Source organism: Sceloporus occidentalis, unplaced genomic scaffold (genome assembly GCF_023333645.1).
Source record: "Sceloporus occidentalis isolate IW3139 unplaced genomic scaffold, rSceOcc1.0.p SCAF_107, whole genome shotgun sequence".
In the NCBI taxonomy this organism is placed as follows: Eukaryota; Metazoa; Chordata; class Lepidosauria; order Squamata; family Phrynosomatidae; genus Sceloporus; species Sceloporus occidentalis.
Genome location: NW_028317087.1, coordinates 3,255,202 through 3,278,042, shown reverse-complemented (window position 1 = coordinate 3,278,042; position 22,841 = coordinate 3,255,202). Strand labels below are relative to the sequence as shown.

General features: G+C 38.6%; 1 protein-coding gene across 3 annotated transcripts in view; it reads right to left on the bottom strand.

Annotated features, from left to right (window-relative positions):
- Nucleotides 1–22,841, bottom strand: part of LOC149283274 (amyloid beta precursor protein binding family B member 2-like) — a 99,034-nt gene that overhangs the window by 34,364 nt on the left and 41,829 nt on the right. For 2 of the 3 annotated variants that reach the window (XM_089497769.1, XM_089497770.1), the window contains exons 4-8: nt 19,800–19,862; nt 18,920–19,005; nt 18,213–18,273; nt 10,964–11,110; nt 9,523–9,650 (exon numbers count right to left, since the gene is read on the bottom strand). In XM_089497769.1, the coding sequence (XP_089353895.1) occupies nt 9,523–9,650; nt 10,964–11,110; nt 18,213–18,273; nt 18,920–19,005; nt 19,800–19,862 (485 nt within the window). The remainder of the gene's footprint in view (nt 1–9,522; nt 9,651–10,963; nt 11,111–18,212; nt 18,274–18,919; nt 19,006–19,799; nt 19,863–22,841) is intronic. The other variant, XM_089497771.1, reaches the window with a different exon arrangement.

The window sequence follows — 22,841 nt, the reverse complement described above, 5'->3', positions numbered from 1 at the left end:
TTCTTCTAATCAAAAATGTTGAAGGTAATAGATTCTAGCCGTGGCTGTGAAGACGGAGGCAGTTTTCTTAAAACCTAAATCTTGTAACTTATCCTACTTTTGTGTATATATATATATATATATATATATATATATATATATATATATATATATATATGTATATATATATATATATATATAACACACACAAACTATAAATTCAGTGTCACTAGTGTACAGATTTAATTGCAAGTGTCACTGTGCAAGACGCAATGGGGGCTACTATATTATATCACCGGTACATTCATATTGGTTTGCCTTGGTGGTAACTCCTTCCATGGATGTAAATATGGCTCAGATTTCTCAAACATGTCTCTGATTGCCTGTGCAATGTGGGGGCATTACACAGAGGGGTAACAACATTATTGGTAACTCAATACATTAGATATATGATTGATGTAACAGCCTTCAGATAATACTTATACCAGTGTGGCTGGTCCTTCCCTATCAGTGGCCTTTTTACATATCGTGTAATATATCCCAACTCCCTCTAGATCGTAAGCTCATTTAAGCAGGGCCCTACCTGCCTCTTATTTCTTTGTAAATCGAATTGCTTCCATTGGATTAATAGGCAACTTTGTGTCAAGCTCTGATGCTATAAGACTAGGAAATATATCCAGAACCTGTGAGATAAAACATGACTGCATCTGTATCAACAAATACAACAACATCCCAATATATCTCAATTCCAATACTCACTCAGTGACACGCAGTAGGATGTACAGATAATAAACATACAGTTTGGCCCTGATGAGTACATGTGCTGTATGCTGTGAGAATGGATTTCAAGGTGTATTTAGTCAGGGCCGGCCCGACAATGGAGCCAAGTGGGGCAACCGCTCCAGGCGGCACTTTTGAAGCCCTTTTTTTTAAAAAAAAAGCGAAAGAGAGAAAGGGGCCCCTCTCTCTCTCCTCTGCGGCGAGTCTCCATGTTCGGTCTCGGTGCCGGCTTGTAATGCTGAGTGCCGGAAGATTTCCGGCGCTCAGCATTACAAGCCGGCACCGAGACCGAACAGGGAGACTCGCCGAAGGACTACTCAAAGGTAAGTACAGGGGGGGGGGGGGAGGGAGAGGAAGGGTAGATAATGGGGGGGGGGCGGCAGGGACGGAGGGAGAGGAAGGGTAGATAATGGGGGGGGGGGCGGCATTTTAAAATTCGCCCCAGGCGGCATTTTAAAATTCGCCCCAGGTGGCATTTTGCCTTGGGCCGGCCCTGTATTTAGTTGTGTTCCATGGAATACTCTCTGAGTAACAAATGAGGTATTAAAATATGGCACAGGCAAGGAGGACAACAAAGGTGCGCGTTTAAGGCCCGTTCCCTGCTTCCTCGGCAGATAATAAAGTGACAGGTAGAAGGAGGATGCTTGCCCAGAATAGTTCAAACACGGGCCCTTAAGAGTTATCTTCTGCTGCTGCATCTGATAAATGTGTATTGTGTTCAGGGATTACATACAGAAGCCAACATTACAACCCGGTTTAACTCTATGCAGGATTCTCCAGAAGGCTAGAGTGAAAATGAATGCCTACGATGAAAAGTAGACTATAGATCAAAGCGGCAGCAGGCGGTAATGTGCCACCAGTAAAATTCACAGGAGGGGACAAAAAGCTTGGACTGGCGTGAAAATGTAGCAGCATTGTGGCCGTTAATTTAATGCAGGGAGCCTGGGATTTACCAAGAGGTTTTGTTATGTGACTTTGTAACCTATTAATAGTTATTTGTCAGGATTAGCCTTTGAAAGAAAAAGAATGCATTTACAAAATTGCCCAAATATATTCCTTATTTCTTTAAACGTTATTGTTACCCTTAGGGTTGTTAAATACTGTGATAATAGTTTCATTCGCAGGGAGAAAAGAGGGGCATAAAGGGAGAAAAGAGGGGCAAATAAACACAGCATGAGAATAAGCTAATCCGCTAAAATATTAATAAGAAATGCTAAAATGCTGCACTGTGGCCCTCAAAGGCAATGCTGGACAGCTCTGTTTCCCTTGATAATTCTCTCTCTAAAATGGAAATGTTTTGTAAAACAGGCTTTCTGTTTAGCCTCAAAGTCGTCAAAGTGGATACCTTTTATTGGGTCAACAAAGAAAAAGATGTAAAGTTACATAGGCTTTCAGGAACTCAAATGTCTCTTTTTCAAATGGAATGTTTATCCTTAAATTCAAACTAAGTATGCAGACAAAAGTAACAAAATGAACCAATCTTCCGAAGTTACACTTAACTAATGTTCATAATACATAAAAAAATAATCGTTGTTATATTTTTAAACTGTAGGTTCTGTAGGTATAATATATACAGGAATCGCAATGACTCACTTGATTCAGTACAAGACTGCGGCATATCATTTGTAATAAATGTATATATTTTAATAAATTGTATATTTAGACTCCTGTAAAATGGCGACAACACATGTTAATATATATTTTTGGAACATTTTTAAAGCGACGGATTCACACATTTCGAAGCTGGCAGCAGCCTTGGAAAATTAGTAACGCCCACATAATACTAATTTAAAAATCTTGCAGGATATTGCAGAATCAAAATATTAACCATTGCTTAAACTAAACAGTTCTACATATTACATACAGTATGTTTAGTGATTTATCCAGTCTGATATTTATTCTAATGAACACCGCTCTGTCTCTTGACCACTCCAACCGATCGTCTGCCTATTTTGTGGCCACCCTATTTTCTCTGCATCTTATGCCTTTGATTTATTTACCCTATAATGAGGAATATTCATGTTAATTGTGTTTATCTAAGAGGATATGCAATATGAGGAGCATTAATTAAGTTGTCATAGCATGAAGTAGTAGCAAATTTATAAGCCTCCATCTCTTGCCCTTGTCATTGACAGACGCCATCGACCGCAATAATCCCATATAATTATGGGAATGTTCACCTATTACACTGTAATAGATGCTGGATCACTGTTTTAAGAAAATGACTTGGACTGCACATTACATGCAGGCGTTATATTGAGGTATTATGGCGTTGTTGTCTCCATTTGCATTTGTCTTAAAAATGTCTCATTCCTTAATCTCAACCCAGCCTTTGCAGCAGCTCTATCACTTGCTCTATCGCGCTTTGAGTAGAGGTGGTGCTCTGATCATCTGAGGATGAAGACTAGGTGACTGAAGGCATTGAGAACCTGGTGCTTGTTACACCAGTGAGAGAATTTCTCCAGATATCTTACAGATATCTGGAGGGCAGCAAGATAGTATGTTTATTGGAAAAGCACAAGTAAAATCTGACAGAGAAGTCACATATTTTCATAACTCTAAAGAAGAGTCAACGTGTCCACTTTGTAGAAACTATGCAACATTCCCGTTGGCATCAGCTGTGAGCTGACGTGATCGGCTTGATAATGCACAGCTGGTGTTATTTTTAAAGGCTGGATTTTATTATGAAATGAATGATTTTAGTTGAAAAAATAATGACAGAAGGCTTCTGCTTGCTCAGTCTCTCTAGTGGAGTGCTGGCTTTATGAAGGACACGGAGCGCAGCTTTGATCTCACCGTGGTGCTGTGTATCTGTTTGGAGCACAGTTGGATAATGTCTACACGCTGGGACAAAATGGGATCAGGCAAATGTGTGCTGGCCTCACAAATGAGAACAGATGCTCAAATGTTGTGTGATTTTGGTAAAAGTATTAGCTGGTCTATATCATTATATCTATAGCTTGACCCAAATGCACAAGGCGTACTCAACCGAGTACATTTACTACAGACACCTATTTTTTTGTCATTTAATGTTAATCAGTTACATTGTATTGGTACAAATGATTTGGTTGACATGATCTAGATGCAAATCCATGACTCGATATGTTTCAAAAGAGTGGCCATCACCCTGCAGCAAAACACCAACACCCAAAACCTAGGACTGAGTGTCGGACGGAAGCTCTACAGCCATAGATGTCATTTTTACGATTCATTAAACCTGTGATAAGAAACGACAAATGTTCTACATTAATAAGTTGAGTAAGAGGTCTATATTTTGGATGAGAAATCATGGATAATGTGCAACAAAACTTGGATGAGTGGTTTTACACCTTCAGTAACAGTTGTTAATCCTAACAAATTAAGAACTGAGATGGAAACGTTTTACTGTTCAATAAATGTTAACCCTTAACCAAAAAACCCTTAGGACTGATTTCCTCCAATGCCATTGGTAAAGTAGGTAAGGTTTGCCACTACTGGATGTTACCAGTAAACCGGCCGGGCTGGACACAGAGAAAGGCTGTCTCACTTCCAATTATCTCCTGTAACAAAAACGCACAAACCATACATCTTTACAGAAGCTGATATTTCCTTAATATCGCAACGATCTACTTGGTCTTGGAAGAGACGGTGGAAGTGAGAACTTAATGTCTTCTTTTATAATGTAAACCAAAAGAATCACAGCAAATTGATACCATTTTAACTCCAAAGAACATCTTTCAGGGTTTGTGATTGAGCGAAGCACACAAATGCTCCATGATTGCATGTCATTTTAACAGGTTTCTGCTTTTTCAAATAACATCTGTAATCCTCTACGCCTTCTTAAAGGAACACCACGAATTTCTATAGGTGAATGTTTTAGATTTTAGGTATTTCTTGCTCACAACCATCTAACCGACATTAGCAGTTAATAAATAAAAAAATCAATTTGAATTGAAAGAATGGAGAAACCGACCCAGAGCCTCCATGTAAAACCCAAACTTCATATACGAGGTACGAGTTGTGACTTTTTGGGATGTTCTACCCTCGCGCCCATCCTCCCACATTTTTCCACGCCACATTCTTGGAAGGCGGCAATCCTAATAAGTATGACTTTTTCCTGTTCTGGCAAATCTAAGACAGCGATGGCGTTGAGCAGTTTCATGCGGTTAATGAGACTGAATGATTTAAGCAGGCTTTCCATAATGACTGATAATGATGAATCCTGCTTGTGTAGCAGAATGACTGCAGGTAAAACTAAGCCCCGTATACTAAAAGGCTGTGTGACCTACTTTTGCTGTTGAGCGGAAGAGCCTTTCGGCACAGACACGTGCACTCATGAAATGCACACAAGTAAGAGAGTCAATTAAAAAATAAATAAGTTATAAACTTCGAGCCTACATTTTAAAAATTAATTTCATGAGAAAAAATAAAAAGCACCTCCTGTTGCTGCCTGTCTGTAAAGAAAGTTAAAACAACAGAAACTATATGTAATTATTAAAATAATTATAGAATACTATATCAAATTTACTGTAGATGAACACTGCTGCTTCTACCAAGACGCTAGCGGTAAAATAAGCTAACGGGGACAAAAAAAAATCCACCACCAAAATGTAACCCCTTAGTGACCTAAAACAAGTTCTCCAACCCAGGAACTAGCAGGTAACACAGCTCTTTGGCCTGGCCCTTGACACACTTTAAAGCCCACTGGTTTCACGACCGTATGGAACCTTGTGGTAAAAAGGTAAAGAACACAAAATGTATATATATATATATATATATATATATATATATATATATATATATCTATCCTATTTACCAATGCATGTTTTTGCTAAAACTGTACTACTTGCAGCTGTAAAGCACATAGGTAACATTTCCCTCTCCTCTGCACCAACACAGATTTATATAAATATTTTTTTAAATCAGGTTTTAATTAACCTGCTAAACTAAATTGTATAAAAATTAACTCTGAAGGTCAGGCGGAGATGATGCCATATTTCTGAGAATATTATCCCCCGTTTGTAGGTAAGCTAAGAGACAATGCGATAAAATTAAACTTTCAGCAGCTCTGCGTGTCATCAATCTTTCATTGCAGCAAGGCTCATAAAATTATTTCATCAGATGTTGCTTTGGAAGCTTTCATCTTCTAATGTCCAACTGAACCCAGAAAGAGATGCTAAACTGTCACTAAAAAGCTTGTCGTTTACATTTTATCATTATAAATTAATAATTTCACCAGAATAAACTATTAGTAGAGCAGCCAAGATGCATATCAACATCCTCTTTAAGGCTACCGCCACGCTAATTCTCTGAAGGTGGGAGTCGTAGGGCTGTTTTACTGGTTTCTGCAGCCTGGGCTTGAATATTGACCTTTTTAACATACTGGTGGTTATGGATAAAAAAAATACTTCTTGTTTAAAGCAGCAAAAGTAGTGCAAACACCATAGTAAGCAACTGTTCCACATTTACCACTGCACATTAGAATTACATAACTCCAGATGTGCAATGTATTTGAAACATGCATATTTCTACATCCAGAGACTGATTAAAAACAAATACGTAGTTTAATACATGTTTTTTGGGGGTGTGAAGAGATTTAGTCTTATGAGAATTTCAATTTTGCAAGATTTGTTTGGTGCCAGCCATGCCCCTGTAGCAAACACATACACGCAAACATGCTCTTACACACACTCACGCTAACACAGACTCTCTAACAAAATATCCCAACACGCTCACGCTAACACTAACACAGACTCTCTAACAAAATATCCCAACACACCCATAACCATAACACTATATTCATTACTATATGACATGTTAGAGTAGGTACACCATACGCAAACACGCATGCATTCTAACACCACAGGCTAACACATTCACTCATTGTACAGTCTTCAGAGGCAGTTCGCACTGCAGTAAATATGAACTATAGGGCCATTTGAGGACTGAAACTCTATCAATCAAACCCTTGGCACTGTCTAGCCTAACCATTGGTTGAATAAGTCATATCTATGTAAGTTTTGTACATCCATTTTCAAAGACTCTAGAGAATAGAAAACATTGCCCAGTAGCAGCACCGTGGGCTGGATGTGACTCCTAAGTGATCAGCTTTGCCCCATACAGTTATGAGGTCTACAGGAAAGTTACTATGAGCCAGTGGAAATTGTTTTCATATATTTTAGTGAAGCTTGTGGCTTACATACAAAACATGTCTGAGATCCATCAGCTATGGGACAGTAGAACAGTAGAAAACCAAAGGAGTTGTGGTGAACGGTGAGCCAGTAAGCTTGCGAGGAGGGCTCTCTACCTAATATAACTGTTTGTCTTAATCTGTCAGTTCTAGTTTAGTCATTCTCTTGAATGTATTTACTGTAAGAAGTGGTGCATAATAAAGACTGTTTATTAGCTCTGACCTAATAAAAACATTTTTCTGTGTTACAATATTAGTTTGAGAAGTGTGCAGCTCCCCAAGCTTCTGAATGGTATACGACCTATCATGTTTTAAAGCTAGACAGGGCTGATTTACAGCATTGCAATGTCCAGTGCTCTCCAACCTAGTCTTTAGGGGGTTAAAACAGAAAGCCTGCTACAGTCATACACCTCTATCCCTTTATTCTTCACATTGTTCTTTAAAACTTTCCAGGAGACCGAGAAACATATCACTCACTGGAGAGTTTGAACGTCAGTCATCTGAAACCCATCTTCTTGCGATTCCTTTGAAAACATGCAATTATTTCTGCTATAGCAGAGGCAGAAGGAAGCTCAATTCATAGGACACTTAATGTTGTTATGGCCTCCCAAAGTAGGCCAACACCATCACATTAACTCCTTCAGCAAAATGCAGAAGAATGAGGAGTGCCGAAGTACAATAGATCTGCATAGCTCCTACCTCTACTGGTAGGTAGCTAAAGGGTTACACAAACTTGTCTTCTAGATGCTCAGGAATCGGAACTAATGGTCAAAATATTGCAGTCTTGTACGACCAAATGAACGTGTTTCAAGAGTCATTTGTAGAATATATATATATATATATATATATATAAATTATTCTGTACAATAGGATAACTGCAATATGAAATATTTCAATGAAATTGTCTGCATTCCCACAACGTCTATGAGACAATGTTGTAGTTTATAAAAAAACACATGATACCACTTCCTTTATTGTTAACCTCAGCCCTGTTTTCTATGTGGAAACTTCATTCTGACACAGCTGCTTTGACATTTGAATGAGTTGATGATGCAAACATCTTACACGACTCAAAGCCAATTTCTTCAGTTTCAAGACATTTTATTTACATATGAATGAAAGTATTAAATTACAGATAAAACCAGGGACTTGACAAAAAAATGTCCATGAAAAAACAACCCACAGTACACATATTAGATATTACAAGTGAGGGAGAGTGCAATCACGTCATGTGTTATTACTTAAAACCAAGGCTAAAAAAAGCCCAATGCTTCTGAAAACAACTTTGCTCTTAAGTGAAGGCTTTCTGGTCCCAAACTTCAGATCATAAATCAGGCTTGAGCAAGTTATTAAGAGAAGATTCATGACAACAGGTGCTATTATATAACACACCAAAAAAAATAAAAGCAATCAAGGGCAAGGAGAAGAACAGGGACAACACACTGAATATCAAAGCTCGACATTGTTCCTAACAGAGATGATGTCAGGCATTTCTAGAGCTGCACCAAGACTACTAACAAAGGAGGTTTATTCACAGTGACAGGCCATAGAGGGAGATAAAAGCAGAGAGCCTCGGGGACCGCGACAAAACACAACCAAGCAAAGAAACCACGAGACAAAGCCGCAGAGGTGGACGTTTCACTGCTAGACTACTAATTCAGCGCACGTCTCCCGACTGTGAAACAACGTCTCATTGACTATGGAGATCCCACCAGGAACACGGACCTTCCTTGGAGAACAGTTGGTAAGGATACAGTGTTTCAACCACTCACTTACAGTGACAAAAGCATAACACAAACCAGTGCTTGCATGGTCTCATAATATACATAATTTGTGTTCCAACAAGCTTAAAACCCAAAAATGAATGCCGTCTACACACAGCAGCTGTGCTTCAGAAATATAGAGGTTTTAAGGTGGCATGTTATCTACGTTATTACTTCATTTGGTACACGAGGGAGCTAAGGCCTAGTGTATGACTATAAAAGATCCGAATCAAACACGCAAGGTGGGCTTCTGCACCACGCAGGGCTACTTGTGGCATGTTCAGCTCCACAGGTATGCGTTTAACCAGAGCCAGAGTGACTAATATGGAAAATAGGTAAATAGCGTCCGAAGTACAGAATGTAAAGTGCCACAATATACTCTTTATCAGGGTGTCGGTTCTACAAAATATCTTTCATTTAACAAACAGCATGCAAGCTGGTCATCAGACATTAGCTCAGAAAAATATATGGAAATTATAGGTCAAAGTCAGGAGATGTAATTGCAATTTATAATTTTCCCTTTACTATTAACAATCTTTTTTTTTTCCAAACAGGTGCATCAAAAAGCGTCAACAACATGACCCTTACATATGTACATTGAGCATACCTGGGAACTCGCGGGTTTGCGGAGGGGCATTATTCCCCACACATGTTCTGCCCACTGTTACCCAACTATTTTTCAGGAAGCACATTTATTAAATCATAACATACGTTTAAGAAATACAGAAAATAAACAAGGTGATAGCTTACAAACAGGATTGCATTTAAAATGTTACAGAACTCCAGCAATACAATAAAATTTAGATAACACGAAAAAAAAAATGCACTCACCGGCCGTTGTCTCTGCCCACTCCCCACACTCGGATGCTGACAATGGGTTGAGAATGTAATAGTGTTCGATCCATTGGGTCCACTAGATTTAACATGTCATTCTCCAAAATCAGGTACATGTCTTTCCCCTGTAACAAAAAAAATGAGGGTCAGATGTTAATTGTACAGTAGGAACAGATGGATGTGTATGTATGTATGTGTATACATATATATATATATATATATATATATATATATATATACACACACACAGACACACATACAGTGCCTTCCAAAAGTATTCAACCTCCTTGGCAATAATGTTTTCTATTTTATTGCATTACAACCTTTGGTGAAGTGAAATGAAGAAAATATATGTTGTTTTTTAAAAAACAAAACGGAAAAGTGTTGCGTGCATATGTATTTACCTCCTTTGCTAAGAAGCCCCCAAATAAGATCTGGTGCAACCAATTACCTTAAGAAGTCACATAATTAGTTAAATAAAGTCCACTTGTGTGCAATCTAAGTGTCACATGATTTGTCACATGACCTTAGTATATATATATACACCTGTTCTGAAAGCCCCCAGAGTCTGCAACACCACTGAGCAATGGGCACCATCAAGACCAAGGAGCTCTCTATACAGGTCTGGGACAAAGTTGTGGATCAGGGTTGGGTTATAAAAAAATATCCGAAACTTTAAACATCCCATTAAATCCATTATTAAGAAGTAGAAAGAATACGGCACCACAATAAACGTGCCAAGAGACGCTCACCAAATCTCCCGGACCGGGCAAGGAGGACATTAATCAGAGAGGCAACAAAGATACCAAAGATAACTCTGAAGTTATCTCAAGGTTTTGTTTTTTTTTGTCTTATTTATATTTTGCATCATCAAAGTGGTAGGCATGTTGTGTAAAGCAAATGATACAAACCCTCAACAAATCCATTTTAATTCCAGGTCGTAATGCAACAAAATAGTAAAAAATGCCAAAGAGGAGTGGGAAAAAAATTAAAAAAATATATATATATATATAATCAGGAAACCAGGCTTTGCCTCCAGCAACAGAAAAGGTCTCTACAGAAATAATAATATGGAATGCTGCATAGAATGAAACACTGTATTGACAGATACATTCAAAGAGTGGATGGATATGATTTCTGCCAGGCTGAAGGGATTGCTGTAAGAAAACACTCAAAGATATCTACATTTTGAACTCAGGCATAGATGCCATGTCAAAGTGTTTTTATCACTTTGTGTATATATAGCACACTAAGCTGTAGGTGTTCAGTTCTCAATGATATGGGCGATTGCACGTTAATGAGTTCTGCTCGTATGTACATTCTTGGCTGTTTGCTATGACTATTAACAGATTGTTCAGCCCAAACTGGCTCTGCAAGTGACCTTCAACCATATAGCACACTGTTTCGTTATTATTTCCCCATAGTTTATTGCTCCTACCTCTCCCCATATGCCAACGGTGTCTCTGATGTCGTTCTTGCTGTAAGACAGCTGCCTGATACAATTGTTCACAGCAACACTACTTTTCCCCGGAGCCAAGTCTTCTTCTGCCATTTCCACCCAACCCAATGACCGCACTGCAAAGCACTGAAAAGAGAATTGAGACGTGTTAATATAAAACAGCCTTTGAGAAGGGAATGATTAATGATTAATGACAATTCAATGAAATTAAAATAATGGTAAAAGGATTGGCACCTATTTTAGGCAATTACATGTCTAAAATAATGGGTGGTCTTTAGATAAAACCCTTCAAATACATAAAAGCACTATTACTTTAATCCGTTCTCAGATTTTTGAACCCAATTAGCTGGACATGAATAGTCACTAGGGTTTTACTCACTAAAGCGGGATTTGGCATGAAAGCTGACTTGAACTTCCATAATATAAACTGAAGCCAGGAAAATTGCAAACGCCCCCCATCTTCTTCTCTAGCGAATAAACCCTATAAATCTGTCTGTCCCATCATGGCTCATATATGATTCAGTATGGGGCTAGCCGTTTAATTCTCTGTAATTTTATGGATGTAACACTAATCCGGTGGGATGCTATGTCTAGACTGAAACTCTTGGTTGAGTGGCCAGTAACATTTCTAACATTACAAATGGGATTTTTTTTTTCTTCACAGCCATTGCTGTTCTTCCTGTTACAGAATAAAACAACACAACTAACAGCCGTCAACTTTAAACACCAAGCACATCCCCTAGATCTCAGGCCCCTTTGCTTTCATCCCCACCTATGTGCCCAAACCCTGGGTCTCCTTCAATCTCTGGGGATCCCAACGGGTCCTCCCTGCTCCTCGGTCTTCTGCTCTGTACACTCCAATTTACAAATCGATGATCCCGCTACAACCACAATCCCTATCAACCCCACAGGCAAAAATACAAGAAATAAAGTGAACCATAAATAAGTAATGTGATGTAGATATTATGTATTTGTAATGTAGAGTGCAATGTATCAATGAGTATTACAAGTGTCGATTGCTCCACTCTTACTCTGCTTTCTACTCCATCACTGTTCTCTGCTCCAAAGCCCTTATGTTATATCTTGCTAAAGGCTTGCGCAGGGGCTTATATAGATTTTATAGATGCATAATTGTCTATGAATTGTGATTGTCTGAAATGTGCATTTGCAGTTAAAATGATGAGCGTGAGGATCAGTTTGCTGCTTAACGTTCATTGAATGCACTTTTTTTTAGCGGTGGCGGGGTTACATGTTTTGTTTTTCATGTTAACATCCACCATGAACAGAAATAGTTTCAATATTTCTGAAAATTTTGCCACTAATTAACGGACGCTGAATTTTAGAAGTCATTTTATTAATATTATTATGGCTTTTGCTCCTGAATTGTGTAGTGCTGCATTATTTATTTCATAAGTGAACTTATGAAAAATTAAAGTCCCAAGTGAAACGAGTACTCGGCGTCCCAGAGACTACAGACAGACAGATCTGCCTACAGCAGCTGTTATCGTGCTGAGAAAAGAGCCCCAGAAAAGCCAAGACACAGAATTTCAGATAAGCCAAACAGCCTGTGTTCCTACACATCTGGGACACGTCTACAACCGTGCGCCATCTTTACTCTTCCCCCTCAACATTTTGACACTGGAAACATTGCTAAGAAACACACAGGTCTAGTTTGTGTTCTTGTCCTATTCAGTATCTTGGGGTACATCGAAGCCATTTTCAAGGCCATGTTCTGTATTTTACAAAAGAAACACGTTCCCTAATAACCTTTCATATTTTCCATCGCCTTATTTCTCTACAAGATCCTAGATCACTTAAAATTGGATTCCTCATCTATACAGCTTTTGGCATCATTACATTTACTTATCAAAATTGTCAAGTAATGGTTTTTTTTATTGTTCTTATTATGATTATTAATAACAACAACACATTTGGTTCAAAACTGTTTTAACTCAACAGAGCTGTGATTAATAACTAAGGAGATTCCTATCTATAAAACCTTTTTCCAGTTTCTAAGGCTATCAGAGCCATTGAATTAAAAAAAAATCACACTAAGATGGCTGCTCCCATTGCATACATCTAATGCAGGCTTACCATGGATGTATGTTGCCTATTTCAACCTAGTGCACCAAAATGCGATTGACCGGGTATAACGATGACTGTGCCAAGTGTTTTCCCGAGGAAGGTAGTAAAACTAGGGATGTAGACAATTCATAAACTCTCTTACAAGATCAAAAACACAGAAAATGCTTGCAATAAAATAGAGCCAGTGGCCTAAAGTTCTGCCATGACTGCAGTCGCCACGCTGTATAAAAGTGTCAGCATCTGCTTGGGGCAGCAGCGACGTCTTCACACATAGTGTCTCATGGTGGTGCTCCCGGCATCCATTGACACGTTTTGTTTATCACTCTCGGTGCGGATGATATGGTCATATGCACTACCCGCAGTACATGAAAATAGATGAAAAGACTGCATTTTTTATGGATAAAAAGACTCATTTGTTAAAGGCCATCAATTTTCCTTTTTTAAGCTTATTATTTCTTCAGTCCCTAACACATTTATCCAGCAATTGTATCGCTATCTGCCTAGAAGTAAACTACATCTTGAGGTCCTAGAATGTCAAGACAATACTAATTTCCTTAGAATTCTATTAGGTAAGGCAGTCATTTATCTAATGTGTAGAAATTAATCTCCATCAGATTATTCCATAGAGACAATCAAGTGCAGATGTCTATAAAGTGGAGCAAAGGGGGTCATCTGTATTAACCCAGAAAGCTTAGGGTTCACTCTCTACATCTAGGATCTCACTAGTTTGCTTCCCCACTGACATGAGAAAGGGGATCGTTCTTCAATAATGCACATAAATCACTGTACAGCCTCTTTAGGGCAGATTTGTGAAATTAAGCGGCACTTGCAATCTGTTTAATATCTCATAATCTGCTCTACGGAGCACAACATAAATTATATAGAGGTTGGCCGGGGTCCCATTATCTTTCATGACTGCCCTGCTTGCAGGTTTTGAAAAAAATTATAATTTGAAATAATAAATAAATGAATCAAGTATTAGTATGTGAAATTGGTTTATATTAACTGGGTATCCCATAAATAGCAGCTTGGAGGCATCATCATTTTGCAAAAACAGTCCACTCCGACATAACACGGAGAATTCTTAGTGCAGTGCTGCCCTCTTGTGATCAATGTTGTAGGTGCACTCGATAAAGTAGCTTTTAAAAAGAGCTTGTATGTGTAACCAAATATTGGGAATATATATATATATACTAGCAATTGTATAACTTTTACATTGCAAATAAACCATCCAATAGTCACAGATGGTTCAAACATTTGTTAGCTGACTAGTACAATGTACTTATGGAATAAAATAGCCTACACAAGCAGAATTATATCATTTAGACATAAGGCAGTAACTTTAGATAGATACTGAGCCTATTGATAGCTTTGTATGTAAGCGATTATGGACATAACCTTTTACATTTATCAAGCATGTACATGAACACATAGCAATACATGTATATTATGTCCTGCAAGAGAGGAATAGCCGGGTAATCTATGTTTAAATGCTGAACTAGAAAGAAGGACTTGACAGCTGACCTGGCAGCCACATTCAAACAATATTCTTAGTCACCATTGTCTTAGTTTGTGCGTTAGTGTCTGTACAGTGTAATATGTATATGTGATATAGATAAGGCTGAGTCATTGCAGACAGTGCATCATCTATCTGCAGATCCGCATTAAAGCTGTGGACGGATTTCAGTCCTGTGTGTGGCATCCAGCCAAACCACGCCACAAACAGCCAATATGTAAACACTGCAGTGTTTGCCATTGCCACCGAGATTCTTTACCGGTAAGGACAATATTTCCACAGTACGATGATGCTGCTGAATCCTGCCGGGGACACTCGATGGAGCTGCGGAAAATAACAGCTGAGGGTAGCAGCCATAATGTTTATAGTTCCACTCTCTGTCTGGTTCTGCCCTCTCCACAGGCTTCCCTCCCACCCATCTACTGCTTGTCTCACCCCGTTCCATACACATCTATAGGGAGAGCACTACACCTTAAATGATATCAGCTTCCCAAAGGCATGCAGAAGTGAATGACTTTTGGGAAACTAGTGCATAGTAATTAATCAACATAAAAGACAGTGTGGTGTAATAAATAATGTCTCCCTGTAGCTTCCCAAGCTAAAGACATGGAAGACCTAATATATTTCATTCCATATAGCTGGAATTCAGCTGCTAAACACCTCTGGAGTGGCTCATAAATGAGCTTTGAGTGACAAGTGATACGTCCTTCACATCAACAGCTCCTTATGGCTTCTGGGATCAGATAAATGATGGTGATCGTGACACTGGGAGAGGTCTGTTAGTGGCAGCGCAGCTCTCCATGGAGATTCCCCTGTCCTCAAAATGTAAACATGTATGGAATTGGCATAAAGCTACAATCTATATCAGGAAAATGGGCCGATGAGCCGACTGGTTCTTATCTGCTGTCAGATTCTGTTTCTAACCGCACTGGGTCCAGAGATAACTTCCCCTTCACCCCTTATGGTGTTCTGCATGCACACCAGTGAATAATGACATTCATAATAGTGAACTTCTGGGGAGGACAAGTGAGTTAGCAATTGGCATATCTATAATATATATATATAATCACCAGCATAGGAAACCACATGTCACGTGATATTCTTCGAGAAAAACAGTCTTTGAATTAATCATAAATATAATAGCGTGTGTCCTTTGGTAGAAATATTTATCCTCCTAATTGCTTTATTTTGCGTATAAACATGTAGAGTCAGGAGGTGAAAAGGCTAATGAGACTATTTAATTGAATGCTTGAGGGTTTAGTTGATACAGTGAAGTGCTAAAGACGTGATAAGCTTTCACATGATTGACTCGGTGGCTTGTATGTTTTGAGGCCATTCCAGTAAGCCAAGACAAACAAGTTATCTGGGTATCTCCTAGGTATCACAGGCTGCCTAAAAGAAAGATCTCCACTTCAGTATACAGAGGACTACCGCGCTAAGAATCAGAACCCTACATCATGGGTCTCCCAACTGCGCAAGAAACCAAGACCTGAAATACTGGACTCTGCCCCAGTTCTACCATCATCACCAGTGAGTCCTGTTCCCCTGGGATATTTGTCAGGATTATCTATCAGATTTTTCTAGCAGAATTCATTGGACTTGTTCTAGGCTCACAGTCAGACAAGCAGATATGGCCAAGTCCGGGTTTCAAATTAGATTCTCCCACACTATTGCCTTAATACTATATTCCGCAATAGGCATTGTGACTGCATGGTCCATGAGACACTGCAAATCGTTAAAAAAAACACAGATTAAAAAACAAGTAATGAATTCAGAGTATGTGGCTTTATACTGTAACAAGGAAACTGGCTTTCAGAAAGTCCTGACCCAGCAGTATCTCTTACCACAGAGATGTTTTGCATTAAAGTCCGTAAGAGTCACCTGCATTTTACTGGCTCATTAATGAAACATGTATGTGCGTGTGGCAGAGGGATCTTGGTGCCTGGGGCCACACAAACACTTTCCTATTCTTGTTAACACACACACGTATACATGCATTCTCATTCTAACACACACACATACTCTCTAGCACTCCCTTACTTCACCTACAGCTTATTCTCTATTGGCCCCTTTAAAGCAGCTCTCCCGGCACACCATCTGCTTTAGAATGCAAATACAGCTATGTCCATTTTTGCTATTATAATAATATTATATAAAGCTGTAAATAAATTATTTTTACACTTAAACAAGCCTTCTGTATATTCTGTATCTTTACATTACCAAGTGTCATCTTCTACACAAATCTGACTCCTGATCTCTCATTCATCTCAATTCTCCAGTTTAGGAGTAAATTCCCCGGATAGCCATGCACATTTATTTAATATTGTTTAATGTCCCTATTGTGTTACAGAAAATATATGCACATAAAACATACACCACCCATTAAGCCGCTACAGCAATAAAATTGTTAAACCTCTAGCCACAAAGATGAGCCACATTTTCCAATGCGAGATTAATTTAAGGTGTGTGCCCTTAGTAGCCAAAGACAAGGTTATAGCGAACATGCAAAATTTACAGAGCCTCTACGGAGTCAGCGCTCCTTGGGTATAATTATGTGCAAATTATCTTTCTAACACGGATACACATAATGAGATGCTTGTAGTATATTGCAAACCATCCAATATTAATTAAAGGGAATTGCGTGTGGGGGTTGTTAGGAAAGTAAAGGAGCAGTATTTGCTGAATATAACGTGGTATCCTGTGTAGATGGCTTCTTTTTGCTTTGTTCAGGAACAGGAAGATATATGTCCTCAGCCACGTGATGCCTCCTAACATCAGAAGAGTGGCAGAGCCCTTGATATGCAGAGCTGCTTCGCCACAGAGCTGGATACATATTTGCCGTAATCAACACGTCCCTATGAGCAATGTTCACATACACCTCTGTAAAGGGCGCTAATGTATTCCGTTTCCCCCATTTTACTATTATTATCAAGAAACAATAGTTTAATTGCATCTAGTGTTTAATATCTCATAATAATCCATAAATAGCAAAATAATTTTACGGACTAACACTTGAAACATCAGTCTCCGTGGTCAATCGCTATCCAATTTTAAATCACTTTTTTCTTCTCAAAAATAAGGGACATCCGTGGATCGTCTGTATCATTGCTATGGGCAGAAAGTGTTCAAAAATATTTACAGTACCGGTGTTCACTGATCTGATGTTATATCATACTGTTAAAGTGTGGGATAAAATGGTGTCACATTATATATAATAATAATAATAATAATAATAACAATAGATTTTAAGCTGAAGAGTGCCAGTCTAATCTGAATAGCACTGACATATTGTGGCCACTAGGTGGCAGAAAAGTGAAAATGTGATTACCGTGGCTTAAACACACATAAGAAGCACTTTCAGAGCTCCTTGAAAAAAAGGTTTCAATGCGGACAATGAGAGGTCCTTCACATTCATAAATATTTATTTTATTTGAATTCCAATACAATTACCCAGATATTCTGATGCTTTATTAATGAGCTTTTATGCAAAGGCTTTTGTCAGATCCTGGGTGATCTCAGCACATTCATTCATTGCATCCTGTATACCTATGGCTAATAATAATGACAGTTCTCTGTACCCGTAGGTGACGTCTGCCCATCATGTACAGCAATAGTCTGTTCACTGACCTTGGCTTCTGGGTCACTGTTAATACTAGATGAGTCCTCTTCGTCAGACTGAGGGCCATTTCTAAGGACGAAAAGTACATTTACAATTTTAGGACAATGTGCGTCCCACAAGATTCCCCATAGTTATATATTCCAAACGTAACTATTTTATTACATTTTATATCGTCACAAACCCATTACTAACAGAAATAGTTTGGTGAGTGAAATTCCTACAAATATCTGGTAAAATCAGCCCCCAAAGGAAACGTACAGTAAGCTATGAGATGACTTCTACCAATACACACATGGATTTCTCACAGACCAGCCTGGAAGCGCCTGATGCAGAAAATAATCTAAAACGAGGGCTTGAACGAGGCCACAGAAAAGTTCCATGGACACAAATTAAGTTAATGTTAATATTCTATAGGTAGTTGGCCAGGATTGACGTGTCCAGGAATTTTGGCAAAACAAAAGAGAATTAGGATTCTTTTCACAAGTGCTCAATTTGATTAAGGCTGAAAATCTCCAGAATTTGGGGCAACATGACCCCAAAACATGTTACAGTGCTTAACGAGTTCATTATTGTGCCAGTAGCTCTTATTCCCCCCCTAAAACATGCTGATCTCACTTGGGATAAAGGTAAGCAGCTCAACTTGATGAAATCTGCTAAATCTGAGTGTCGCTCCCAAATAGGGTTTAATGTCACAAACTGCCTGATCTGTGCTTACCTTAACTTTAACGAAGCGTATCGCAATGTGGCTCCTTCAAACTCCTTTAGACTTGGATCTGGGTTGACCGTGGCTGCGTGCAAGTCCTAAATATAAGCACACATCAAATTACATTATGGCAGCAGTCAGGAGGAGAAGACTACATACCCTATTTACTAAGAATCATTTTACAAGATGATACTTACTGCACCGACACATTAGAGGGTTTTATTTATCTGGCATGAGATAAATATTACTTTGTGCTATGCTATCTTTTAGAGCCAATTCATCTTTGCCACGTGTGTGACACTGCATGATAAATCGATCCCTGAAAGAATGGCATAGCAATAAGCGCTAATACATGACATGGCATCTGATGGCAAATTATTTTTGTAATTAATATTCTTTGAGGAAATATGCAAATATATAAAGCATACTATATTGGTTAAAAGACAAGGACATGCAATCTGTGTGTGTTCTGGGCTGAGCGTGGGAGCTATAGAAAAGAGGGACCATCTGGTTAGAGAGTAGGCATTACAAACATCCGGGAATAGGCATCCTCTGGAGATCTAGCTGCTGGCGATTACAAATCCTAGCACGCTCAGCCAGGCAACAGCTTGCAGCTTTCTATAGCCAGGTGGCTGTAGGAGCAGCATTCAGTCTGTGGCAGAATAGACAAGTATTCCTTCTGGGCTGGCTGAGCATCATGGGAAACGTAGTCCATAGCAGCCAGGTAGCCAGTGGCTGTCTATCCCTTTAAGACAGATAAAGCATCGTGCGTTTCATTTGTTCAGTCCTGCCTGCTGTATGAATGGTAATTGTGAAAGTAACACAGCCACTGCCATGCAAACGACAAAATAAACAGCGTAACACTTTGAAATGTTTCTGAGCAGATACTTGCCTTCCAAATGTCAACATTTATCTTTCCCCCATTCAGAACAGCAAAATCACTCCATGGCTGTTTCTAGGTATACAATTATTCACAAGGAAGAAGCACATTGATAAAAAAAAGAGGGGGAACAAAAAAAAACAAAACACAAGACAATGTTGTTAGCATATAAACACAGGGATTGTTATAGGAGCAGTAGCATCGTAACCCCTTGGTTGCCGGAGGGAACCCCAAAGCAATGCAAACCCTCCGGCAGCCAAAGTATTTCATACAAAGGTGTACCCACCCAAACCTAATTTTACTAAAATGGTCTATTATTTGATAGAAACAAAGTAATGTTGGAGGTAACATCAAAGTATTAGCTGGTTGTTAAAGACTGAAATTCTAACATTAAATTAGCTTGAGGTACATTTAGATGTATAGTACCACATATATATATATATATATATATATATTTTTATATATATATATATATATAGTACCCACAGAGCTCTCACATTGAAATAATAAAAGAGTGTTAAAAAGTGATTCTGGTGCAAAGGGTTTTGTCTCCCTGCCCAGATATTTATAGTCAGATCCCTGCTTTGAACATAGGTTTAAAACTACATGGCAATCACCAGCAGCCTTTGCAGCCGGCCTCCCGCTGAGTTTCTCCAAATATTTTATGGAAATCTCTGTATTTAATGTAAAAGGTGGATAACACTATTCTGTTCTCACCTCTCTGACACGGAGGTAATAGCTGCTGCCAGGGTATTAATACAGATATGCTGCACAAAGTCCTATATGCTCTGCTTGTATCCATATAATAATACGGGTATCTTTATGTTTATGCCAGCAGCGTAATAAGCTTTAAATCACATTTAGAAAAGCTGCTTATATTAAGGGATTTCTAAAGCTTCATATTTTTTCCATACAGGGGCTGGTTGGTGGCAGTTTGCGGGATTAAGCCCGGGTACACTGAGGTTCTGCATAGGTACAAGGTCGTTAGGGGAACTACATGGAGCAATGACGGGGGGGGGGCAAACAGTCCCTCCAATAACCCAGCCAAGCACACCACCCATTACTGTCCATCCCACACCATTTAAGCTGGAGCATCCAAGCACATGCCCAAAGTACAACGTTTTATCTTAAAAAAAAGTTAATAGGGAGGGGGGCAATAATATTTCGGTTACAGATACACTGATTTTTTCCTTAGAAAGACGTTCAAAGTTTAATATAAATTGGGCCCTGCAACCAATCCAAAGCCCCACATAGTTATATTAATCAATACATTCCTTATAATTTATATTAATGCATGTTTTAGATTTTGTTTGGACTGCAATGGATCGATTGTTAAACAATTATTCAGTAATTGCTTCGCTTGTATTTGCACTAATACTCCAGTAACCGCTGAGGCCATTTATAATGTAATACAAACGACTGGTTACATTGTGAACACTAATTAAAGATTTTAGAGTTTAGATGTGTATGATTATCCTAAATCATGTATTTAACTCCGTTTCGTGTTTAGTCAGATGTGGTGGTATATTCTGGCCTAGGCTGATTAGGCCTAAGGCAGCAGGTCAGGACGGTGACAGCCCTTGGGCCCCTTTACTAGGGGACAATTTGTACCGTTTATACAGTAGAGATCTGTGGAGACCTCTGTGGCATCTTTTCTGGATGACCCAACGCACAAGCGGAAATCATGTGGCATAGCGGCAAATAAACAGTATCTACAGTATGTGAAGATGACAACAAGGGAGAATACAGACTGTCAAGTCCATTCAGAGCAGGTCATTCTATTAGTAAATTTAATGCAGACTTCTTTTTCTACTACTTAAAAAGAAAATAATACCATTATATTCATATAGCTACAATTAGAAAATGTGTTTATTTTGTGTTGAAAGATGTCATTTACATGTTCAGTATTTCTGACACCATCACCCCTTGGATTATTCCTGGTTATCATAGTCGGCTGACGAAGGGCACTTCAGAATGTCATAACAGAGCTGGAGAACACTCATCAGACGTAAAGCCAGGCTCCTTCCTGGGATCAGTCACACTCTATGAAAATGTATAATCTAGAGCCACGTCCACAAGATTCTGGAACATGAACCTAGTACAACATTCCAAGATATGAACCTCTATTTACAGAAGTAGAGGAACACTACTCAGGAACTTAGGAACTTCCTAGAGCTACATTGCATGATGCCATGGACAGCATTCAGATAGCTTTCTGGATTTTGTAGTAAATCATCTCTTATGAAGCTGAAGAGCTCTCTGGGACATTTTATTTACCTGCACTCAAACAGTAATGTTGTTTTATCTTTGTTTTTTTAAGTTTAATGAAGACACTGGGTATCACATTATTTAACAAGTATGGAGCATATCCATGTATTCACACAGTATGAGTGTAATAAATTATGGAGATTGAGGCTGAAAAATAATTATTGCTATTGACTAAAACTAGTTTTGAAAACAGTGTCATCTTTCAAAAATGAGATTTCTCAAGATACAATATTTGGTGTTTAATACCTTTTTTTTGCACGTGCTAGGGTCTGTTCCCTATGCCCCGTCTACTAGACAAACACACTAAGTTTCTATCATACTTGTAAACAATATTGGCTTAATCAACCAGAGGGACTCTCTGACTAATTAAGGTCCATGGGTTCATTAGCATTGCCACAGAGAATCAGCTCAGTGTAGAGCTTGAAACTAAATATCACGATTGTCTACAATGGCAACCTACAGATCTGCGGAAAACGTTTATTGGAACAATGTAAAACAAAACCCAATTCTCTTCAGTCATATACTAAAATGCTCTATACAACTGTATTAAAAATTGAAAGGAAAACACGTATTTTTTCCCAAGACTTTCGATTTAACGTAAGACTGATCACAATGTTTCCTTTTGTTTGTTTATCTGCCATTGTCTTCATGCACATTTCTATAAATGCTTGCAAGATTTTTTATTATTTTTGTATAGATTGGAATAATTATATCCAATCCACAAATGATATCCACTCAGCACTGATCACGGCGGATACAGTCATGTAGGCTGTTAATCTCCATAAA